General features: G+C 49.4%; 1 protein-coding gene across 5 annotated transcripts in view; it reads right to left on the bottom strand.

Moving 5' to 3' along the window:
- Window positions 1-25,192, bottom strand: part of MGLL (monoglyceride lipase) — a 164,639-nt gene that overhangs the window by 9,952 nt on the left and 129,495 nt on the right. For 4 of the 5 annotated variants that reach the window (XM_037524209.2, XM_037524218.2, XM_054687723.1 and 1 more), the window contains 4 exons: window positions 14,248-14,384; window positions 12,591-12,701; window positions 7,618-7,695; window positions 3,255-3,344 (listed from right to left, as the gene is read on the bottom strand). In XM_037524209.2, the coding sequence (XP_037380106.1) occupies window positions 3,255-3,344; window positions 7,618-7,695; window positions 12,591-12,701; window positions 14,248-14,384 (416 nt within the window). The remainder of the gene's footprint in view (window positions 1-3,254; window positions 3,345-7,617; window positions 7,696-12,590; window positions 12,702-14,247; window positions 14,385-25,192) is intronic. The other variant, XM_037524202.2, reaches the window with a different exon arrangement.

Here is a 25,192-nt window from a genome sequence, read left to right as displayed (position 1 = left end):
CCCCTTTCCTCTGGGAGCCTCACCCTTACACCTGGGACTACCCCCAGAAGTCTCTGAGTCACTGGCTTTTCTGCTGCCATTGAAGGCGCTGACTTCCAGGATGGGCCTGTGTGCGTGGGCTGAGGAGGGCTGGAGCAGGAGCCAGCCACGGCAGGTGGAGCCCCACACCCCGCGTGTGCAGGGCCTGAGAGAGGGAGGCCCACTCACGTTCTCCCCGACAGCTGCCCTCTTACAGCAATAAGCTCCAAGAGATGGTCTAATGGCTCATTATTTTTTTTTAAGGCCTTGGTAAAAGCTGCCTCAAACACACAAGTCTTCTGTGGGGAATATAAGATATGAGTGATGGAGACTCGCAGAATAAAATCACCCAACTGGGCTTACGAGGAAGTGAATAACCCATCCTGAGAGGGGACTTCTGTGGGAGGCTGGGGCCGAGGGACAGACAGGGAGGCTGGGGCCTGGGGATAGAGTGGGAAGCTGGGGCCTATCTTTAGCTGTGGTTTCAATTAGTCAAAAGCCTCAGTATGGCCGTGTTTTCCCAGACCCAGCAGGATCTCAGAGGGCCAGGGCAGATGTGGCCTCCTGGCAGCGTGGGTGGAAGAAGCGCAGGGAGCAGGGGAGCTGGGCACATCTGAAATGCTGGGTGGGGGTGAGGAGCAGCACCCACCTAGAGAAATGAAAGGAAGCAGAGTAGGCCACTCTCGCAGCTCCGGGGGCTGGGGGAGGGCGTGCAGAACTCGCCATATGGCCTGCCAGCGTGAATCTAAACTAGCCAGGATGTGCTTGGAGGCCCTCCCAGAGTATTTATAGAGAACAGAGCCTTGGTTCTAGAAGGCAAGCAGCCTCACTCTGAAGAGTGATGTCCCTGGTAGATGTCTTCTCAGAACTGCGGGGCACCCTCCTCCCTGCCTCTACCCAGCTCATAGGGTTGAAAACTGGATTCCAGAAAGCAAGCAGTGCCTTCTGGTTGTGAGTCACTGGAGGGTCACCCATGACTTGAGGGCACGAAGAGAGTCTCAGTGATGCCCTCCTCACATCTTCCCCAGTGTCCTTAGCCAGGGAAATATTTAGAACATTCCAGGCTTTTCAGAGTGGGAGGGGTTCATTACATTCTGAAAAACCCATTGTGGAGGGTGGAACGGTTAGCCTGTCAGTACTCCAGTGTTCTGATCAGGGACTGCAAATGTGTAGACGCACAGAAAAAAAGGCCCAACTGGCAACTTTGTTAACCAAGATTTTAGTGCCAAGAGCGCTTGGATCAGAGTAGAGAGATCTGGGCTCAAGGCCTTACTTAGTCGCTCTGTGTCCTTGGGCAAGTGATTTGCCCTTTCTGGGCCCAAGCTTCCATCAATGCAAACACTGGTAATAAGACTAACTTTCAGGAGCTGTGGCAAGACAAAAGGACTATGGCGTCTGACACATAAAGGGGGGCACAATGCTCTTGCGTGGCCTGGCGCTGAGACCAGGCAAGGTTTTTTCCGCCTGGAAACTTCACACAGGCAGGAGAAAGTGAGCTGTAAGCAGGCAGCCTGATGCTAACAAAGGTGTCACACTAACAAGACTGGGTGGCTTGTGAGAACCCTCACCACAGCAAACCCCAAGCAAACCCCTGCTTTTGACATTGGAATAGCAGGGCTGCTTCCCCAGAGACAACTGCAGACTTCCCTGACAGCCTGAGTCTGTGGTCCCTTCCTCCACGGCCCCACTTTAGTAAGCTTGTTAGGCAAACATCGCTTATCCTTTGGAGGCTTTTATAGCTGCAGGGCATCATAGGAAATATCTTAGCTAAGGACGGGCATTAAGACACCCTGATGTTAGAACCAGGGGGGGGGGGGGGGGGGGGGGTGCCTTTTCCGAACAGATTTCCCCCGGCGGCGTTGCTATTTTTAAAGCTTGGTGGAATGTTCAAAGGGAGACGGAGAGCGAAGGGAGAGGCGCTCCTTCCGCCAGGCTGTGGCTTGGAGTGGAAACCCTGGCTCCTATTTCTTCCAGCAGGAGTCCAGCCTTCAGGCCAGCCAACCGCCTCCTACCTCCTGCTTTTCCCAGCAGGCACGCTGATGAGTGTTTCTACAGACCACCTGAGTTACCTGGGCAGTCAGAAACCACCCCACCCCGGTGAGGGAGAGTGACCGTGGGGTGCTGGCGGGCAGGTGGGCAGGAGGTGGGGAGCCTGCGTGCTGCATGGTCCCCCAATTCTTCTATTTTACAATGGAATGCTCCATTATTTCAGAAAATGAGGTAAAAGTTCTAAAATCTGCTACTTTTGAACAAAGGGGATTTGGAATCATTTTGTTATCTCTTCTTTCCTTCCCTTTTGCCCAGATATTTTCAGGTGGTAAGATACACAACTCAGATTGGACCCTGGGTGTTTCATTCTAAAAGATCTCAAAGGGCGCTAGCTCTCTCTGGCTCTTTGTTTCTCTCTCTCTCCATTGTCACCCTCCCACAGCTGCCACAAAGATACTGGATTTCACTAGAAATTGCACATTCAAGAATCCAGGGGAGCCATTCTGTAGAAAATTGCCTCGTGGAGGTCAAGGAAACCCTGCGCGGAAAGAGGAGGAACCTCTTTCTCTCTGAGCGAACCTGTCACACAGACCTGGGACCGCAAAGCCGGGGAAAAGGCTTCATGATTGCAGATACTAACTGGAAGGAGGCACCCACTCGTGGACTTCTGAATCAAATGGTTCAGCTCTGACAAGTTGTGCGACTTGGACAAGGCATTTAACCTTTGAGCCTCAGTTTCTTCATCTGTGAGATGGGGTTAAATTCTTTCTGCTGGGGTTGTTTAGGTAAAGCTGCTGCTGGCAATTTTGGCCTCCACTTGGGGCAAGTCTGGCTGGGAATGAAGTCAAACCAGGGAATATGAGAGCTGGGAAGAGAGAGGTGGTGCCTGAAGTTGATCCCAGCCATATCTGAAGTCTTAGTTATACTCACCAAGAAAACTCGCTTTTCACTGAAATCACTTTGAGTTAGGTTTCTGCTACTTGTAACCAAAGGAGACCAAGCAGATTTACAGACCCTACTCTGGCTAACTCCTTTCCATGTTTAGGGAACACTCAGACATCACAACCATCAGCCTTTCCCACTCAGTCCTGAAGCCAAACGATACCTCCACATCTTCACAGCCCCCTCACTTCACGCAGGTCCTCGGGCACAGAACATGGCAGACAAAGGGCTAAGACTCGAATCTCCCACGAGGGCTGCTCTCCCACCAGCCACTGACTACCCTGCATTTTCAGAAAGACTCTTACCTCTGCCTTATTCCGAGAAAGCACGCTGGAGTCGATCGGGCCCAGGGACATGTTTGGCATGACCAGGTTGAGAACTTTTGCAGCAAGGACCTAGCAGGGAAGGAAAACAAGGGGTGTGAACGCAGTGGGATCCATGCCCAGCTCTGCCCACGGGACAGTTTACAGTAAATTTAGGAAAGTGACACCCAAACTGAACATCAGCCAGGTTCCCTTCCCAAGGCTGAACACCCAATGACTCTCCCTGCTCTGATTCAGGCAGCCTCTAGCCGGGCTGGCTTGGCTCCGCATGGGGTGGGCCGCCATGGCTGATGGTGGGGATGCGATGTCTGTTTTTTGCCTGCTCTGGACTCTGTGCTGTCGCCCTCCCAGTAATCCCCCATCGGTTGTAACGTTGATTACTTGCAGAGGCTGCCTAGTTAAGCTCCTGTGCACAAGCCACTCTTCTGGGGATGGTAAAAATACACGGCAGGAGCAGAATCACCCGATCACCTGAGAGTGAAGCAGGACAGCTTGGAAGGACCCCTAGGAGCCTGCTGTGATCAGAAAGCATCTGTTGATTGTCCCGGTTTTTCTTGGTGGGAGTCAGCAATAGTCACCAGTCTGATTAAAGGATGTGTGGCAGAGGGAGAGAGACCTGATTTGATTCCTGGCTGTGCTGCTTGTGCACTTGGATGTGACATTTGAACACGTTTCCTTAGCTGCCAATGGGGATCACTGTGTGTAGAAGCAGACACACAGTAGGAACTTAACCCATGCTCCTTGAACTTGGTCCTGATTCAGGTACAAGCCTTCCCACCCCACCCCATGTCTCCTGTTGGCCTGGTGTCTACCCGGGGGGCTGCTCTCATTTCTGCTTGTGCACAGACACTCGGGGACGAAAGATGCTATTTCACAAGTGAGCTGTGAAATACTGAAATTAGAATCATATGGAAGGTGGTGAGCAGTGAGATCTCAGTCCACGCTGAGGGCACACATCACGCGGCAAAGATGTGATGTCCCCTTGGCACCCTTCGTGGCATGAACTTATTCCTGGTTGCAATCTTTTGGGGGGTCAGGCACAGTCACAGGTGCTCAGTGTTTTAATCGTGATACAAATGCCAGGGTGAGGTTTTATCCTAATTTAACAGACAAGAAAAAAGGCTCAGCACCATACCAACATGGTCAGCTGAAAGAGGGAGAAGGCCCAGTTGAGGCCCTTGTTTCCTCCATGCCACCACCTTCATGGTTCGCTCCCTGCATGTATGAGTGCAACTGAGGGGCCTGACCTTTCCTGCAGATGATCAGAAACAGCAGTTGCTGGTGACATTGCTGTCCTGCCCGCCCCCCTGCCACCTCCCATTAGACTGAGGGCTGCAGAAAGCTTCTCTGACTTGCACAGGCAGGATGCAGCCTGACAACAGACCTGGTTCCCAGGCCACGGGGCTGAGGCAGAGCTCAGAAAGGGTTTTGCTCCTCCAAGAACACACTACACAGGAACCTATTCTGTAGGGTCAACAGTACTCAGGGCCAAATGGTACCCCTCTGAGACTTAGCACTCACTGCACCCCGAGCTTGGAGTCTAGGCACAGCAGACCCCATTCATGTGGATATGCGGCCCTCAATGTGGCAGGCCTAGTATAGAAACACAAGGAAATCTAACGTGAAGCACCTCAAGTCAGTCCACAGCATCAGAAGCCTCGTGGGATGGACACGGTGTTAGGCAAGGTCAAGGTGGTGGTGTGGAATAGCTCTGCGGGCGAGCACTGGACTGGAATGGCTTGGAACTCTAGGAATTGTATGGAAATGAAGGATTTGGGGGTTTCCAAACATGGGTCAAATGTCTGCACGTTCCAGAGGAACTGGGGCTCCTCTCGGAGCCTGAATTCAGAAGTCGGGATCTGCTTTCAAAGAGTAAGCCGTGTAGGAATGACAAGAAACAGCGCATGTAAGGCATGCACTGCTGAGGCACAGAGGCAATGGGCTTGGCCCCCCGGGGTTTCACAGGGTTCCAACCGCACAAGGAAGGTGGTCTTTATGAACTTATCTCTTCAAGCAGTAGTGGTTCAAGGGTGCTATTATTCAGGAGAAAATTAATGTGTATTTCAAAGTTTGTTCTCTGAATGAACCTGGGACCTGACAGTGGACTCTGAATGTGACACTGCCATGCCCTTCCCAAGGACACGGTTGCTTCCCACCAGTCAGCTTCCCACCCATTCCTTGATTTGATAGTCCAGAGCCAGAAAAAGGCACAGGCACATCTCACCCCAGCACTTGCCCTGCAACAGGGTGAAGGAGACAGCACAGAGATGTGCTCATTTGCCAACAACTTATGGTTTGCTGCCAATCACCCGATTTTTGCATGGACTTGAGCTCTTAGGTGCCAGTTGTTTGTGAAGAGACAGTTACCTTTGTTCTTGAATTTATGCTCTTGCCATTGGCACCTCTTAAACCAAAACATTTTTACCCAAAATGTCAAGGCCTCTATTTCCACTCAAAACTTAGGCTTAGCAATGACCAAAAAAATAAAACAAAACAAACAAACAAACCAAAAAACAGTGCTGTGGCTCAAACCATCCTTGCTCAGGTTTCATGGGGCTGGGAAACCCAGAAGGACTCTACCTCCAGAAGAAAATCTCAGAGAAAAAACTTGTTGTGTTCTCTCTCAGAAAGCAGGCTTTTCTTCCTCCATTAATTAACTGGGGAAATTTCTGCAGTGAAAGGGAGCTTTCAAGAAGAAAGCTTCACAGGCAAAATCAAAGAGGACAGCAATTTCCAGAGAAGCATTTGCTTCATAAAATGAGTGGTGCAAGGATTTGGTCCCTAAAGGAACTAAATAATTAAAGGCAGCTGACCACCAGCCAAGTCCTAGTGAGGACTCACCCTACTCTGCCAATGTCCAACCCCCCAAAGCACAAACAAGAGACATGGCAAGGACGCAGGAGGCTCAGGACTGGAGATGGCAGGTGCCTAGGCCTCTGCATGTGTCCAGCGAGGTACTTCCCACCAAGAGGACTCACAGGGTATAGCTGTTCTCACTCCTGGTGCTGGTGGGTTCAGGATGCGTGACTGTGCCCTAAAGGATCAGCTCCCAACAATACACTTTATGGAAGACACTGGTGTCCTAGCAACTAGAACTGGCTGTCCAACCACAAATATAGACAAGGCCTCAGACCCCACCAGGAATGCAGCGTGCAGATCCTGCAGCCTTTCCTTTGTTCTGCATGGCCATATCCTGGCACTAAATGCTGTGGGATGTCCTCCCGAGGTTTTACAGGGAGGTGGGTGCTAAGCCCTGAGTGTGAGTTAATGCCAGAGTGTGCAGAGAGGCACATGGAAGACACACCAGTCACAGGAAGAGAAAACTGTAAAGGTAACTTCTTAAATCCAGGGAGTCCTTTTGGCCTGTGGCCCCTCCTTCTTCCCAGGAAGACAACCCTTCATTTCAACACTGTTCCTTCTACCCAGGTAGTATATTAGCAGGGTACACAGCACACCCATCCAGCCTCACCTCTTCCGGATATTCTAAGGTCTCCCTGTCCTCATGTGCTCCTCAGACAAGCAGCAGCACCAGGAGCTCTTGGGGACACTGGGGCCTGTGGGGTTAGGATCTTCATTTTCACAGAACCCCCAGGACTTAGTTGTGTGCCATGAAGTCGTGTGTGTGTGTGTGTCTCAGACACAGGTTCTCTGATTACCTCTTAACCCTGAGAAAGAATAACTGAATTGTCTGAGGTAGCACCCCGATGTCAGCATTTTTCAAAGCTCCTGAGGTGATTTCCATGTGCAGCCAACGAAGAGACAGTGCTCCTGACGCTGGAGACAGGACGTGGGTGGAGAGGGGCCATGATAGGGATGTTCGGCCCTCCCTGACCCTCCTGTTCTTTTTTTCTAAACCTGCAGGGTAGGTTCCAAACCACATTTCTGACAAGACTCAGTTGGTTAAAGGGAAATCTTTTGATGACAATAATGTTATGACCTATAAAAAAACCCAGGAGCTTGGCCTCTTCCCCACAAAAGACCCCAGTGAGTCCTCAGGAGGGGCAGGGCACTTTGAACAGTTACCAAAGGCATTCCCTTTCTCTGCTGTTTAGGGTTTGCTTATTGCATTAGGAGGAGGAAAGGGTAGGATTGGAGAAGGAAGCAGGACACAGGAACAGGAGATGGCTGTGGCCAAGGACAGAAGGGCCAAAAGCCAGGAGGCCGGGGGACACCAAGAACCTGGGTAACCCCACACCAGAAAGATCAATTTTGTCCAGGTTGCCCAAGTGGCTGCTTCCTGTCATCACCTCCCTCTGCCTCCACCATCAGCAGTGAGCGCTCCCCTAGCTAATTCCACAGGAAGACAAAGGAAGCAGGTAGAGGTGTGAGGGAGGGGGAGGCTCACCCATAAAGGACGTGGACTCCAAGTATTTACCACTCTGAATGCTGGTTCCATCAAGTTTTTCAAAATCTTCGAATAATCCTGTGGGAGTGTGAAGAGAGCCTTGGATCCAGCTCAGGAGAGGGGTGAGCTGGTATGAACCCCCCTTGAAGAGAGACCTCTACCCTCATTAAGACCCCAAAGGGTTCAGTCAGCTTTGGGCAACCTTAGTGCTTAGTGAGGCGCACTCGACAGGGACAGATCTCACCACAGAAGGACAATCGCTACACCCAGCAACATGGGACTCAAACTCTGGTTCTGAATCCCTGAGAAAGTCTCTGGTGCTCAGTTTCTTCATCTCTAAAATGGTGGAAATAAGACAAACCTCGAGGCATTGCTGGGAAGGTTACATACGACCTAGTCCCCACACTGCTCGTCCCAATGAGCTGCCCTTTCAGCTCCAGCTCACGAACAGGCACCGGCCGAGTGACCAAGTGGGCAAACACCAGTGGAAAGCGTGTGATCTGCAGCTTTCAAACAGATGTCACCGTGACAGTTAGAAACCCAAAGTATTTCACCCACCAAACAGGACAACTGCTCCACAAGTGAGGTCTGTCTCCTGTGGAGCAGAGACCATCCGAGCGCGTCTGTCCTTGCCGTGCCCTTGGGGCACTCCTGGATTAACTGCAGTGCCATCACTTTAAATACTAGAGACTCGCACAAATGCCTTTATTGATCAGAATGGTCTTAATGGCTCCCTAAGATCATTTTTAAGCTTCTGCCAGAGAAAGACTTGACATGAAGGAGGTAATTACAACCCCTCTCTTCTAAAGTGGCTCGAGCCAGTTGACCTGTGCAAGGGGCGGCTCCAAGTTCACACCATCTGTGCGGGCAGCAGCTGTGCAGGGGTCAACAGTCAACCCAGATTTGCTGGGGCGAGGGCAGAGTGCCCCCTCAGACAGATGTAGCCTGCCCCGGGAAGGCTGGGCACTTGTTGCCGATGCATGCTCAGTGCCTGACACGTAGCCAAAGCTCCCCAAAACGTATTGGGGTGATGATTTGTTTCTAGACTCCTAAATGTCTGGAAGCATGTGCCTGAAGGTCAGAGGTAACACTGTTGCTGCCAAATGGGCCAGTTCATGATCACAGCTAAGTCCAAGCTCCTGGGTCTAACTTTACCCAAGTTGGGAAGAATGGCAATTCCCCATGTTCCCACCATGTCCGCACCCCCCACCCCCATACACACACACACACACACACACACACACACACAGCTCCAAGGGCCTTCTATTGTAGATCTGGGTGCTGAACACAGATGAACGACATTCAGACAGGAAGTGAGCTAAAGTCAAGGGCAATTGAACTTGGGGCTGTTTCAGGGTGAAAGGGACTGTCCTGCCATGTTCACCAGCCCACCTGCAGCTCAAGTTGACCTTGAACAAGATAATTGGCCTCATTTCCTTCTCCGCAAATTGGGAATAACTTTCCTTCCTTAGAGAGTGGGGAGGGAGAGGAACTGAGACAATGTGTGTCACGCACGGAGTGCTAGGTTCTGAGAGTGGCCACCTCCTTCTCCCTACTTGGCAAGGTGCCCTGGTTGCCGGGAGTGGAAGCATCTGGAAGCACTGGGTTGGCTGCTCCATCTGGAACTCTGGAGTCCAGGGGACGCCTCTGGGCAACAGCCGGAGAAGGTCATTTAGAGGATTTCCCTCCTATCAGGCTCTGCCCAGGAGGATTTCGGGTCGTGCCCTTCCCACAGCTGGCAGAGAAAGGGTTTCTGCAGTCTGCAGTTCTGAGTGTTTCCCAGGGATGGAGTCCAGTTGGGTGGGAGCCTGACAACCCACTAGCTGGGCGACCAAGGGCTTCCCCTCTGAACCAGGGTTTGCTGCGGCCCTGCCTTTCCCAGGCATGGGGCACTGAGCTAATCCCCATGAAATGGCCTTATAAACTGTATTGGATTTTTGATTCTAAATTTCTCCCACTGTCATCCTCTTGAGCAACCACATTCTTAGCACAGTGTTTAGGGACCAGAAGCCTCTGTCCCTCTTGTCTCTTTTCTAGACTAAATATATCTCAGCTCATTGAAAATACAGGGTAGAGCTAAGAAGCAGACTTGTGCGGGATGCAGAGAGGATCTCTCTGCTCAGATTTCAGGGGCCGAGGGGCGCACCTTTCACACGTCTGTCTCCTCAAGGTCTGGGAATCCCACGCTGTCCACTCCAGTGACTCCAGGGCTCCCTCTCCCAGGGACTTGGTGCCATGAAACTGTCCAACAGTTGATGTGCAGAGCTCTGGTGGGGGAGTCAGAGGCCAGGCCTGGAATCTGCATTCCGCAGCTGGGAACCCTGACAGCCTGATGACCCAGGGAGGCCCCCTTCTTGGCCTCAGCTTTCTCAGCCAGAGGTGGTTTCTAGGAGTCCGTCCATCTTTAGGTACGTGAGTGCAAACAAGTGGCAATGACCCAAAGGCTGGGCAGCAGGATCTCGTGTAACCCAGGCCCCACCCCACACAGGACCCCGACAGTCCTGATGGGGGAGGAGCACCTAGCGGACTCGCTGAGCAAATGGACCCAATTAAACCCAAATTCTGAAAAACAAACAAGCCAACCAAAAGGCCAAGAACAAGCAGAACTGCAGCGCGCACGTGCCGTGTGTGAAGTGGAGGGGCGGCAGCTACGGGAAGCTCGGCTGACACTGCCGTCCACCCCCGCCGGGAGAGACGCTTGTCACTCTGCGCCCTCTTCTTTCTTTTGAATTTTGAACCATAAAATGAATTATTCTTCCAATGTTAAAATTAAATTTAAACAAGATTCTGTGAGACTCTTTGAGAAAGGTTGTCAGACACGACTAGCAGATGCGTGGAGGGTAATCAAGTCAGCGCAGACAAAGGAATCACAGACACTGTCAGTCAAAATTGCCTAAGACCCAGGGGGCAGCAACAGATTTTTGGGGCAGGGGTGAGGGGGAGAGATCCCCGGGTCTGGGGACAACAGGAAATCTAATTTGTCTTGGTTAATAAGAGGAGACCTGCACACCCCCCACCCCAGGGACAGCTGGCTCCTGATTTGACAAGGTGATCTATGAGCACAGGGCTTGGAAAGGTCACGTTGGTGGCTTGCCCAGAAGCCCTGCCTCTGCCAGGAGCCTCGAGGGCCTGGGAGGAGACCTTGTTGGCTCCACCTCTGGGCCCAGCTGCCACGATGCCCCTGGTACACTTTCTCTGAAAAATCCCACCACAGTCCCTGGCTTTTCTCTAAGGGAAACATCATCTGCAGAAAGTGTGCATTTTCATTAGGGAAACATCCCATCACACAGGTCCAGCCATGCTGGCGCGTCGCCCATGCCCGTCTCAGAGTTCTTGTCCATAAAATGCAGGCTGCGGCCTCTTCCGGGGTGATGATGGCAGGGAAGCCAGGAAATGCATTGAAAGCACAGCACAGGCCCAGGGCGCTCCCAGCCAAATAAATCCCCACGATCAAAGCACACGGCTCTCGGGGGATCATCCCTCTCCTCATGACCCTGGCCTTGCTTCTTCTGCAAGAGGAGACCCTCTGAAAGATTCTGCCTCTTGTCATATAATCACAACCATGACGAGAGATGACCAGATTGTGCCTCCTTTCGCACATTTAAATGACCAAGAAGCAGAGCTGTTGTGCGTTACCTGTGGCTGTGAACGACCTTGCGTGGTGCTCCCAGCCCCACTACTGGCCAACGCAGGGCTGAGATTTACTGACGACAGTCGATTGCAGTACGTCAGTGGTGATTTCCGCAAAATAGCATATAGCTCAAAGGGGCTACCTGTTTTCATTCTTTAGCAAATTAAGTGTATCGTGTTCTTTGGTTAAACGAGCAGATAGCTCCAGATTTTACTCCAGGTTTCACGTTTGCCCAGCTTGTCCCCAGTTCAAATCAGCAAGTTTCCTGATTCTAACTGGGTGTCCCCTGTCCATGTTGAGGGTCGGGATTAAATTTGTGGCCGCGGGCTGACGGAAAACTTTTAGGTTTTTTAATAAAGTTTCATCCTGTACTGTGCTCCCCTGTTCGAGGAGAATACCACTGGGGGAGCACACCTAGTGTCATTATTTAAATGGCCCTGATGTTATCTGATGGTGAGGCTAAGGAAAGGAGGGCAAGCCCATGGGCTATCCAGTCCCCCGTGGACCTGTGACACCTCACCCGGCCTTGGGAGAGAGGGAACAGGGATACAGAGGTGGGGATTTGCCACCTTCACTCAGTTCCGGGTTCTCTTAAACCTGATATCCCCCAAGGAGAGTCCACACCCACAACAGGCCAGCACCCACACCTACAACCACGCCGCCCTGAGAAGGTGGCTGGGTTCATTTCCTTCCTCAAGGAGCCAGGCACCCATGCTGCTTCTAGGCAGCATCTGCTCTTCTCTTTTGCCTCATGAAAGTAGCTCAAAGCCCTGGCACCCAAGGATGAACAGAGGCGCTATCATGCACTACCACACCCGGAAAAGCAAAGGGGAAAGTGAAGAAGGGGTAGAGAGGGACCACCGAGGGGTGGAGGGGGACCACCCAGGGCTGGAGGACCACCGCGGGGTGGAGGAGGACCGCCGAGGATTCCACTCCAGGCTGCACCTACAAATTGCCTACAACGCCACTCGCTCGCCCGGAGCTGTTGCTGTTGCTAAGTAGACAAACAATCAATGACACACAGCACAAGCCTTGCATGTGACTTGTTAAAGGTTACTTTGCTGGATTCCTAACATGTGTGACCTTTTCTCCTTTTAACATTCATCAGTTAAGTAGGCACAAGCAGGAAGTCATCTTTTCCTTTTGTCTTTGGGTGGGGGGGGGGAAACACCCGACTTTTGGAATTACAGAACCCTGGTGGCAACAATATTTGATATTTGTTCAAATCTTAACACAATTGTGCAGAGGTCCAAGAATGAACTTTGGCCCTTTTACCCAGATCTAGCGACGGTGGGTGGATGCTCAGGGTCTGGGAGTTTCACAGAACTGGAAGTCAGTTTACCTTAAAAGTTGTTGCGGACTCAGGATTGGCGATGACCAAAGGCGAAATTAGGACCATGCCAGAGAAGTGGCCAGGCCTCTCCGCAGCCGTAAGGATGGCGATGGCACCTCCCTGCAAGGCAAGAAGAGCAGAGTTGCTGCGTGCTGGCTTTCACCAGAATTCCAATTTCTTTCTTTCTTTCTTTTCTTTTTTTTTTTTTCTTTTAAATACAAGAGCTGGGTACAGGCCAGAGGCATGGGAGGGTGAGAGGACTCACCAGAGACAGAGCGGGGAGCAGAACAGGCAGACGACCAAAATACACTGCTGGGGGGGGGGGCAGCAGGCGCAACAGGAGAGGTCTGCCTCACCATGTGGGATTCTCCCCAGCTGGCCGGGATTGAACCCACACTGCAGAGGCTGCAAACAGCTTCACAGCGCGGCGCTCAACCCGCTGTGCCACTGGGGAAGCCCCACCAGAACTCCAGTTTCTAGCAGGCACCATCAATGAGCTTCTAAGCTGTGGTCCTGGCCGAGCGCCCTGAGAAGGTTTACCTTGGAATCGACACCTTCGAATGTTGGATAAACTGGCTCTGCAATTATTTTATTACACATTTTTTTTCTCTGGGTTTTCCGAGAGCAAATATTTCAGAGAGATATAAATAAGGTTCCTGCCTGTGGGCTGCAAGTTAAACAATAACACATTCCTACTTCATTTCAAGCCCAAAGCTGGCAGACCCCCAATTCATCCATTCCATCAAACTTATTATATATTTTTTATAATATGATGATAATGAGAGATTGCTATACTTTTTTCCTGGTATCATTAGAGATTACAGAAATTTAGGTTCCAAGAAACAGTGAATGTGGATGGTGCTAAAGGCATTCAAGGAGGCCTTGGATGTTTGCTAACCAGAAGGTAATGTGAAACAGGGGTGGAAGCTGCAAATGCTTACAGGGGCCAGGCAAGTTAGAAAAATGTTGGCCAGGGGGATAAAGGAGTCAGTCAGAGTCAGGTTGGGGGATAAAGGAGGTGGAGACCTGGTCTGAGTGTAAAGCTTCCTGGGCACTCAAATTCAAGCAGTTGGGAGAGTCTGCAGGTGTCCTAGGTAGATCTGCCCTGGGGGAAGTCAGTCTGAGGACCTCAGATTTAAAGATTACACTTGGTTGATTCTTAGAGGATTTTATATGTTGAATGACCTGTAAGGACTTTTTCTATGGGGAGCCTTTGTCCCTGTAGAGCTGGGATGTCTCCTGGGCTTCTCACTGACGAGGACCACCCCACTCTGAGACATGGCTCTGCAGGGGACAGAAGTGGCCTTGGGAGCCTTACCAGGAAACAGCACCGATAGGCCCCGGGCATGAAAAATAGATGTTTCCCCAGAGGCTCCACATGGGAATTCCTCAGAAAGGACCAGGGCGCGGGGACAACCTCTCAGCACCTCGGGCCCTGACGGAAAGGAATGGCCGTGGCTCTGCACTCTCTCTGAGGCTGCCTCCGGGACTGCACCTGGCCGTTTCCTAAGCTCTAAGTTGCCTAAAAGTGCAAGTGTAGAACGTGCAGGGGGTGTGCCAGGCTGGCTGAAAACAGGTGGGCAGCAAGAAGGGCCCCTTCTCCATCAGGGGGTTCCAACAGCAGGCTGGAGACCAGGCCTCACGGGGGTCTCTGTGGTCTACTTACCATGGAGTGGCCCAGCAGGAAGACAGGAAGCCCCGGATAGTCTTTCTGCATGACATCCACGTGCTGCAACACATCCCTGATGAAAACGCTGAAGTCTGACACTACCATCCTCTCTCCTTCGCTCTGTCCATGGCCAACTGGAAGGGAAAGGGAGATGAGAGTTGCCATTACAGGAGGCCGAGTCCTGCCCAAGCTCCGAGGTTCCCTCCTCCTTATGACCAGATGTGCTTATGAAAGACCTGAAGGCACACCTCACCTAACCCCTTGCAACTCTTGAACATGGGAGTTCGCCCTTCCTCCATCTTGTAGGTCAGGGGGCTGTGGAACAGCGGTTAAGGACAATGTCCACGATCACACAGCCAAGGAGTGATGAATCAGCATGTACATACTGCCAAGCCCAGCCACACAGCCAGGGATCCTCCTTGAGGCCACATTCGAGGAAGACAGAGCGGACAGGCGCAGAGTCTCCGCAGCTGACTTTCTGCTGGAGCGGGCTGCTGAGGCTCGGGATTTCCCTGGGTTTCCCCAGCTCCCGGACCCAACAGATGGGTTTCATGCTAGCCTTTCATGGGGCAAACTGTTGCATCATGACCTCGCTTTCCAGGTTTAGTGACAATAATATGACATTTTTTAAAGAGCAGCCAAGAGAGCATGCCAGGAATCTTCTCATTGAAGCAGCAATAAAATTAGGTCACGTTCTATCCTTCCCGGAGTTTATTATCTGTCACCTCGCCATGCTGTTCATTTCCCTTGTTCTTTCCTTAGCGTCTCTCCACTTTTCCCTCTCTGAAGGACATCAGTCACTATAGAAACAACATGCCGGCTGCCGCTTCCAGAGCCTGCCTGAGAGCAGATGATGTGCCGGTTTAAAAATCGCACAATGGCAAGAGCGCCTACAGAACAGGGCCCACAGGGCGAGCATCTCCCAGCCCCCTCCTGCCACCTCCTCAAGGACTCAGTTACCAGAAATGCTGGTAATGGCACTCACTTCACAGATGGAAAGGGTGAGGCTCCCGCCTGCCTGGACCTGGCTGCTGCCCAGACCTCAGCCTCAGAAACTCACTGTGGCCAGATCACAAACTGCACCCCGACTGCCCCCCTTCGCCCACTGCCAGCTCCACTGGCCTCTCTGACCACTGCACAAAAGCCAGGGGTCCCTCTCGGATGCACCCTCACTTCCCCTGTGAGGAATCCTCTGAAGATTCTTTTCCCTGATTAAATTTATTTTTACTTTTTATCATGATAAACTATTACACAAAGTCACCCTTCTTAACCATTGTTCTCAGTGTCCAGCTCAGCAGTACGAAGCGAACGGACACCGTGCAAACACCACCATCCAGCTGGGGAGCTTTCGCGTCTCTCCCGGCTGCAACGCCACGCTCACTGCTATGGACGGAACCAAATCCCCCTCCACGCTGTGTGTTAAAGTCCTCGTCCCCTCTAGTCCAGAACGTGGCTGTATTTGGAGATGGGCTCTTTCAAGATGCAGTCAAGTGACAGTGAGGTGGGCGGCCCTACTCCGCGTGACCAGCGTCCTTACAGGAAGAGGAGATGAAGACACGGGCCCCCACGGCGGGAAGCACGCACGAGGAGAGACACACCTACCCGCCGGGGAGACAGCCCTCCAGAGAAAGCAGCGCCCTGATCTCAGATCTCCACGCCCAGACTGCGAGGCAAAGAACACCCACCGGGACAGCAGCCCCGGCTGTGGCGCTGTGTCAGGGCGGCCCGAGCCAGGGAACACGGCGTGAAACCACCACCCCAGCCCCTTCCCCGTCAGCCGCTGGCTGCCGCCATCCTACCGCCCTCTCCCGAGCACTCCTCTAAGTCTCCGCGTAAGCGGGTCGTACGGTAGGGGAGCCCAGTACAGCACTGGTCACTTGGCTGAGTGTCCTCAAGTCTCCCCCATATTGTAGTAGTGTGGGGCTTCCCTCGCTTTCCAAGCCTGGGCAAGACCGCGTCGCACGCGCAGAGCACAGTCCGCTGTTCCCCTCACCCCGATGGCCCCTCGACTGCTTCCCCTTTTGGTGATTATGATTAATGTGCTGTGAACACGGGTGTGCAAATATCTGTTCAAGTTCCCATTTTCATTTCTTTGGGGTGAAAACCCCAAAGTGGTATTGTTGATTACAGGGTAATTCTGTTTAGTGTTTGGGGGCATGACCCCGAGTTTCGACATGGAGTAGCCTTAGCACAGCCACAGCGGCCCTGCCAGCGGTTCCCTGAAGGCCTGGGGGAGCGCGCGCCTGAGAGCCGGGCGCCACACCAGGGCCATCTGGGGACCGGCGCCTCTTCAGCGGACTCCACCCCAGACCAATTGCAAACATCTCCATTCTTCCCAAACTGGTGATCCTACCTCGAGTCCAAGCAAGTAATGCTGGAAATACGGGTCCATCCAACCTGACCTTCCTCAGGATCCCCCCCTTTCCTAGAAGCGTCCTGCAGCCTCAGGCTCTTGCAGGGTTTCCCTCTGACTGAGGCTGATTTTTCCTGATCCTTGTCACTCCTGGCCCAGCTCTTCCTTTCTCCCTCTCTCTCCTGGCTGGGCTGGTCTCCTCTCTCCAGGGGATCAATAAATTCTTCCCTCCTCCATCCTCCAGCTCAGCCACCACTTCTTTCTCCCTTTCCCCTCAGTCTTAGAGAGACGCATACTCTTCCCCGACCACCCTTTCTCCAACCTGGCCAGGTCCCCCCATCTCCCCCGCCTCTTGCCCAGCTACATCCAAAGGCCTTTTCTCCATCTTCACTCCTCTGGGTTCTGGCTCCCTCGGGCTACGGGGCGCCCCATGCCATCTTGGTCGACAGGCCTTGGGGTGCCCCGGGAAGTGGACTTGGCTCTCCCCCACCTTGCCAACTGCCTTTCTTGTCTCCTTTCCCTGGCTGATTTCTTTTGTACTGCCTTCACCCATCAATTTTTTATTTCAAAAATCACATTTTAAAGGAGAATTCACTCACACAGTTCACAAATCAAAGTGGTTTTAGGATACACTGAACACTGAGCTTCCCACACATGCTTCTTTCTTCCCTAAGTTTGCAGAATGTCTCGGCTCCCTCCAGGGCCTCCTTAGATTCTGATTTCACCACCACCTGCCCACGCCCCCGGCCCCCTGCTCCTGCCCCCCGCACCTGTACTAACCAGAGTGCAGGGTCTGTGTAAAGCTCTTTTCCGCTTTATCTGTGTAGTCAAAATCTTAGTTTCTCTTCTTGAATGTTTATTTTTATTTTTCCCCACCACCACTCCTTACATCGTCATGACCCTTCTTCCTTCCCCAGCCGCTTAACCTCAGAAACCTCACTTCGTGCTTCTGTGTCTGCTAGTTTTAACGAATATTTTATGTTGTTGAATGTCTGCTATGTAAATAAATGTCTAATCTTTGTCAATATTTGTCATTCTGATGTGCTTTGCTACACATAATCCCCTCAAGCTCCCTCCATTTTGCTTAAATGCCAGTATTTCATCTTCCCTTGTGGCGGAATAGTATTCCAGAATGTGGATAACCACATCTTCTTAACCCAGTGTTCTATCCATGGGTACCTGGATGATTTCCATGCCTTATCTACAGTGCTGCAATAAATAATGTAGAACAATAAACACGGTAGAACATAAGGATTTTTTGAGTTGACGGTTTCAAGTCCCTTGAATAGATGCCCAAGAGTGGGAATGCTGGCGTGGGTGGCATTTCCATTTTTACTTTTTCAAGGTAAATCCTGAACCTTTTCCATAATGGCTTTACCCGTTTCCATTCCCAATAACAGTGTAAATGGGCTCCTCTCTCTGTCTGCATCCACTGGTTGTTGGGGGCCTTTCTAATATGTACCATTCTCTCGGGTGTGAGATGATACTGTGATTTTAATCTGCGCCACTCTTATTGGAAGCAATAATCCACAACTGTCCATACATCCCTTGGTCTTAACAGATACCCTTTTTGATGAACTGCCTATTCCTATTGCTGTCCACTTATTACTTGGGTTGTCTTTTTTTCTACTGTTGAGTTGTACACATTTTTAATATTAACCTTTTGTCAGTTATGGGGTGTGAAACTATTTTCTCCCATTCAATAGGATATCTTTTTAAACTAGTAATATTTTCTTTTGCTGTGTAAAAGTCTTTTTTTTTTTTTAATAGAGGCATGTTTTATTTATTTATTTGTTTGTTTGTTTGTTTGTTTTTTGTTTATACAAGCGCTGGGTACAGTCAGAAGTGTGGGAGGGTGAGAGAATTCACCAGAGCCAGAGCGGGGAGCAGAGCAGGCAGAAGGAGCGAAGTACACTGCTGAGGGGAGCAGCGGGCGGCAGGAGAGGTCTGCGCGCCATGTGGGACCCTCCTCTGGTGGCCGGGGAGCAGCCGGGGATCGAACCGGTGCTGCAGAGGCTGCGGGCAGCTTCGCAACCCAGCACTCAACCGCTGCGCCACCGGGGAGGCCCTGTGTAAAAGTCTTTTAATATGAGTTAATCCCATTTTTTTTGCTTTTCTTTCCCTTGCTATTGTCATGAACAAATCACCAACCTATTTTATTATTTCAGTCACCCCCTTTTTAAGCAGTAAGAAACATAATGTATCCTGATGCACATTCGGCTTTTTCACTTCACAGTATCTCCTGAAGATCTTTCAACATTTGAAGCAGGACCCCTCTTCAGCTCTTCTCTCCAACTTTTTACTACAAAAGTTTTCAAACAATGAAAACCTGAGAAGACTGTTACCACAAACATCCATATGTCTGGCATCTTTTTTCAACAGTTGTCAACATTTTATTTGTTTTATGTTTACACTTCTATGGATATAAAAAGGGCTGAATTGTTTAGTGTAAATCACAGATTTTCATAAATGGCAAATCTGGTAAAGAATAGAGTTTCTTTGTGTGAGTATTGTAAACTTTCTGTAAACTTGAAGTTCTTTCTAAATAAAAAGTTTTATTTAGAAAAGCCAGCCAAAAGTTTTATTTTATAAGCCAGTCAGAGCTATCATGACGTGTCACCTCCTCAGACTAACCCTTGTCCTCCGAACCCTTGTCCTCAGCACACTGGCACCAGCACCCTAATGCCATCGGATACCCTGACCCAATGCAACTTCCCCATCGTCTCCAAGGATTTTATAACTGTTTATTCAGAACCAAGCTGTGAAGTTAAGATATTGCTATTCCTCTCTAGTCTGTTTTAATCTAGAACATTCCCCTCACTTCTATTTTTAAAAGACCTGGCCAGGAAAGAGTCTTGCATCCCTGATCCAACTGTCCCCTCCCGGTGGGTGTACCTTGCTTTTAGACACAAGTGTCACCAGGTCGCCTCAGCCTTTCCCTGCCCCAGAGCTAAACCTAAGTATTTCACCAAGCTTTTTAGTGTGGAATGGTGCTTAAAATCAAGATCTACATGTCGGGGTACTCAATGCTTCTGGGGTGCATATTGCTTCTATGCCCTTTCAGAGGAGACAACTAGGAAACTTAATTTTTGAAAATCATGCATTTATATTGGTATTTCCAATTAAAAATCAGTGTTCTAGGGTGTTTTCTTATCTTCTCTGATTTTATAGTTTGTCTTTGACACTGAAAATCTTGGTTCTTACAGCATTAAATAGTTATTTGTGACGTTTTTAATACACAGCATAGCTTCAAAATCAAAAACCCCACCAACAACACACTTACTGAGAGAAGCCTGCATTTCTCTGCATTTCCGCTTGTCCTTGGAATATAGTTCAATAACAGAGTCAGAGCACTGTGTGCAAAGTTCAAAGTGTTACAAATACGTATTCATTATTTTCTCTGTGCGCTATGTTCCCACTGTGATATACAATTAGGTTCATTAATTTCAAATTAAATGTGATTTTAATCACAGACTTTGCATTTTTGCTTTTCAATTCAATTATCTCTTCGAAATATAAAAACCAGGGAAGGCTTCATCCAGTTAAGTCTTGCTTCCATCACCTCAACCCCCATCTCGTTTCTTATGGTTAATCATTTAAATTGTTCCCTGTTTTTTCCTCAGGGAAACGTAAGTAAATTACCTATCTATTCACCCACCCTACCCATCTGTCCACCTGTCTGCTCAGTCATCCTTTCCTCTCTCCCACCTTCCCTCCATGCATCATCTATCATCTATCATGCATCCATCGTCTCTCTATCCTTATCCCTGCCCCCGCCCATCTCACATAAAAGGCAGCAGCCATATCGGCACAAGGTTTTTGGTTTTTTTCCATTTTTAACATGTTTTGAAAATTACTTCATATCAAAAACAACCCAAAGACTGCTGCTTCATTCTGTTTCACTGCTGCATAGTACTCTCTTGTGGAGTGTACTAGAGTTTATCCAAGCAGTCTCTTACTGAAAAAACATTTGTGTCATGATCAATCTCTTATTTATTAAACATTATAATGAATATCTCAGAATATTTAACTTCATTTTTGTAAAGGTGTAGCCTCAGAATATATGCCTAGATGCAGGGTTGCTTGGTGAAAATACGTGATAAGTAATTTGGGTAGATTTGCTAAATTCCCCTGTAGGGGATGTGCTGTCTATCAGTGAGGTACAAGAGGGCCCCCATTTCTTTCAGCCTCACCACAGAGAGTATCACTTGATGTTTTGAGTTTTTGCCCAAATGACAGGAGAGAAAATATAGGCTGCACATCCTCCCCTAGTTTAAGAGTTACTTATATTTCTTTTTTGGTAAGCTGAGAATTCTTGTCCTTATTTATTTTCTCTATCAGAGCTTTGCATTTCTTCTTGAAATTTAAGAGTTCTTTGTACATTAGCTGACTGTCGGCCTTTTGTCTTTGTTTATGCAGAAAGTTTTTATTTTTAAATAGTACTTGCAAGTCTTCTTTTATGGCTTCTGAATTTTGATTCTTGGCTACAAAGGCCTTCTCTACTCTTGGGTTATACAGTAAGTCAGCTGCATTTTCTGCAAGTTGCTTACAGTTCCATCTTTTGGGTGTGGTAACATACACATACTTAAAAACTACCTTCTCAAGCACTTTAAAGTGTACGGTTCAGTGGCATGAAGTATATCCACAATATTGTGCATCCACCACCACCTTCCACCTCCAGAAAAGGTTTCATTTTTTACAGGTTAATATTTCGTTCTTGAGAGTTTATCCTAGTGTGTGGTGTGAGGCAAGGATCTGTGTACCAATGGTTCTTTTTTTTCTCCACCCCCTTCTCTAACTTGTTTTTATTTTATTTTATTTTTAATTACTTATTTTTTACATCATTGTTCATTTTTAAACAAGATTTGCTCCCCCCCACCCCCAGCATAGTCCCCACAGAATTTCCTTTCCCAATGCACCTGTGCACCATCACCTCAGTCCCCTGTGCTCCTCATTCTTTTTTTTCTAATTGAGGTGAAATTCACATTATATAAAATTAAACACTGTCATTTCAAAAGCATTTAATGCTTTCACAATGTTGTCCAACCACCCACATATATCAAGTTCTAAAATGCTGATGGTTCTTTAATTGCCTGAACAGAATTTATGAAAAAGCCCTTCACTGTATCTCTGAATGTGTTGCCATCTTTGTCACCACTGCCTCGCAGGGAGGGTTCACAGCAAGGCCCAAGGCTTTGGTTTTCTTAACTTCTAACTCAGGAGCTCTCCACTTGGGGGTTCTGCACAAACAGATATTTCTCCCTACTCCTTACGTCTGCTCCTCTTGGAGGTGCCAACCACAGAGTATTCCCTTAATGCTCCAAGGTGGCTGCCTTCCCACAGGCCACACAGGTGGCCTTGCAGGACTTGCTCAGCCTGCCAAAACACCAACTCTTAAAAGATGAAAGAACTAATTTTTGAAACAGGCTCTTGTGTTGGCTTTGCCCCAGTGCAACAACACTGGAGTAGGGCGTTCCAAGGTGCAATTAGCTCCCTTGCAGGCTGTTTATTTATTCACATCACTGCACACCTCCTTTCTTGCTACTCCAGGGGCTCTTTCCTCCCAAGCAAGGCGGCCATGGGAGGGGAACAGGGCTCCAGTGGCACTGAGGCTCAGAGAGTTGGCTTTCGTTTCCCTGGGAACATCTGACAGAAAGAGGACAGGCACTCCCTCCACCACAACTTGGGAAGCCGCCCTGGCAGGAGGTCAGCAAGTAGCAGGAGGGAGGGCTCCTGCAGGGCATGAGGTTTAGGCCAGGGGAGACAGACAGACCATGACTGTGGAGACTCCCACCTGGAGAACTACAAGATGGGAGCTCAGACCCAAAGAAAGAATTAAAGCCACTTATGGGCTTAAGGCCAGAGTGGCCAGACCCCGCTGGGTACAGGGGGCACCTGATTCAGCCCACACTTCTGAAGGGAGTCACTAACTCATGTGGCAAGAGAGAGAAACTGATACAATCACTTTGGAAAACAATTTGACTGTAAGGTTGGAATCCTGTACTTTACAGCCCCCAAGTTTCACATATCCATGCCAGAGAGAAATGTGTGCCCTCATACCAGGAGACTGGGTAGCCTGTTGTCCCAGCTGGAGAACAGGCATGGTGCAGTAAGAGGGATCATTCCACAAGTGAAAACTACACCTGATCTTAGCCAAAAGGCAGAGAAGCAATTTGCAGATGAAAAAAACCAAGCTAAAAAAAGCAAGTCATAGAAAACTGCATAAATATGCAATTTTATGTCATCATAAAAAACAAGCTAAAGTGAAAATACATATTTTTTAGAAAGCCACATCTATGTGACAATGGCAAAAAATTACAAAACAATGAATGAATGAATGAAACACAGATTTCACAAGAGTCGTTTCCTCTGGTCATCTGCCCATCTATAAAACGGGGAGACAGCTACTCACCTCGTAATGCTGTAGGGGGGTAAATGAAATAGTATAGCTACTGCCAGCTTCCATTCCCTTTCTCCCACTTTCTTCTTCTCTCAGTTTCAGAAGGGAAAGTTCATAAGCTCGTGCACCATCTCAGTGTTCAGCATTCTTCCCTGTTAGTCTTCTGTAATCTAACCTGTATTTCTCACAATTAAGGGGATTTCTTTTCACTCCACTCTAAAGACATGGGCATGCACTCTCACAGAAATCATGGCTTCCTTCAGGTGAGGTGTTAAGTTACCTTGTAGCTCAATTTTCTTCACACTAACATTTCCCAGGCTCAACATCTACCAGACCTGTTTTTCCCCTTCAAAAACTTAAGTTAGATCTGTTGTGTCCTCTGCCAGCTTACAGAAGTTCCCAAATAGCACCATTATGGTTGTTTGGAGTTGTGAGTTGGTAAATCATGATAAAAATCCAGAAACACAGCAACCCAAGTTTCACTTCTATTGCAACTGTAGCAAACGCTGCTTCTTTAAAAACAAAGGAAATTGCACATGACAAAGAAAATTGCTTTAAAAAGAAATGCAGATTCATTACTCCAACATGTGAAAGGTTGTATTTTTAATACTTAAGAAGTAGAACTTTCTGAAAGTTTTAGAGATGCAAACAACCCAAGATGGCTGAAATCAGGATCCAGGAGCTTCCAGAGTAGACAGGAGCTGGGGCGGCATTTTCTCAACAAAACCAGTGAAAGCAGGTGATCTTAGAGCAAAGCTGGCATAAGAAATGGCTCCTTCTGGCCTGGAGAGTTCCAACTTTCCTCCAATAAAGGGCCTGGCAGGTGTAAATGTTCTTACATTTCACTTAGTGAACAAATTGAATAAACAGGATTTTGCAAAAGAAAGACTCACTTTCACTCCCGGCCCTCTGCTAGCCCCCTAGACTTGTGACTCCTCTTGTTTCATAGTAACTACCTGGAAGAAGGAGTTGCCAGTCAACTTAAAGACAGGAGACAAAAATGAAAGAATGCTTGGGAAATAAAGGACTGGGAGGAAGGACAGAGGCCTGGAGTCAGCTCCACCTTTGTGGGACCTGGGATGAAAGAGTTCACCTCTGAAGCCTCAGCTTCCTCTCCTGAAAGCCTGCCCCCTTGGGTGCCGAGAGGGTTAAATCAGAGTGTGACGCAGTTAGCACTGTGTGTGGCACATAGGAAGTGCTTAATAAATGCTCACAAATAGGTTATGATGAAGCTGGGGGCTGGGGCCCAAGGCACTGCTGAATTCTTTGCATGGGAACACCTGCCATGTCATTTGTCAGTTCTAAGCCATCACCCACGACCTCCAGGAGACAGTGTAATCTTCTACTCCTTCTTAAAGTGGCATTAATTATGTATTAACATACGGCACACAGTAGTATTATATTAGAAATACTTGTGATTCCCGGAAGTTGGGAAACAGTGCCCTACGCTCTCCTGTTGAGTCCTAATCACACCCCAGGAGGCCATGTTTCCTAAATCACTTCATAAGGGGCCTGGTGGGGGTCCCACATGATCATGGTGGAGGGGTGGAAGCTGGGGACCTGGAAGCCAGCCTCAGGCCTTCTCCACCCACTCAGTCTTGTCAGAATTAGGGACAAGGCAAAGGGAGGCCTTTGGCAGAAGCCATCTGCCAGGTCTGTAGGCGTCCTGCTAGCCTCCTGGCCCTCCCCTTGAAGAGGTTAGAGACGGGCCATCTGGCTCTCTCTGTCCACCCCCACCATCTGGGCGCGCTGCTCATCTGCCAGCACAGAGGGATGGAGCATCATCCTTCAGCTGCCCGCCCAGCCCCCTGCAGGAGAGGGCACTCCGGAGTAGACCAGGCAGGGCCTGGCTTCCACAGCAGGGAACTAAGTCTTTTGATGCCATCAAGCAGCGTGGCTGTGGAAAAGGGAGGTGCCAAATTGCACCATCCAGCAGGTTAGCCACTACTCACGTGGACAGTGAAATTTACATTAAAATTAACTATCATGAAAACTATTAAAAACTCAGTCCCTGAGTTTCCCAGCCATATTTCATGTGCTCAATAGCCATGTGTGACCAGTGTCTGCTGTGGTGGGTTGGGTAGGGTAGAATAAGTCCACCCTCGCAGAAGTGGACTAGATTCCACTAGGCAGCCTTGAAACACTTTCTATTCAGGAGGAGTCATGTGGAATAAAGAAAAACGCCTGCA

The sequence above is a fragment of the Talpa occidentalis genome, unplaced genomic scaffold, assembly GCF_014898055.3.
Source record: "Talpa occidentalis isolate TD23 unplaced genomic scaffold, MPIMG_talOcc4v2.1 talOcc4.10, whole genome shotgun sequence".
Classification (NCBI taxonomy): domain Eukaryota; kingdom Metazoa; phylum Chordata; class Mammalia; order Eulipotyphla; family Talpidae; genus Talpa; species Talpa occidentalis.
The sequence above is the reverse complement of the archived record's forward strand: the minus strand, read 5'-3'. Positions and strand labels throughout refer to the sequence as shown.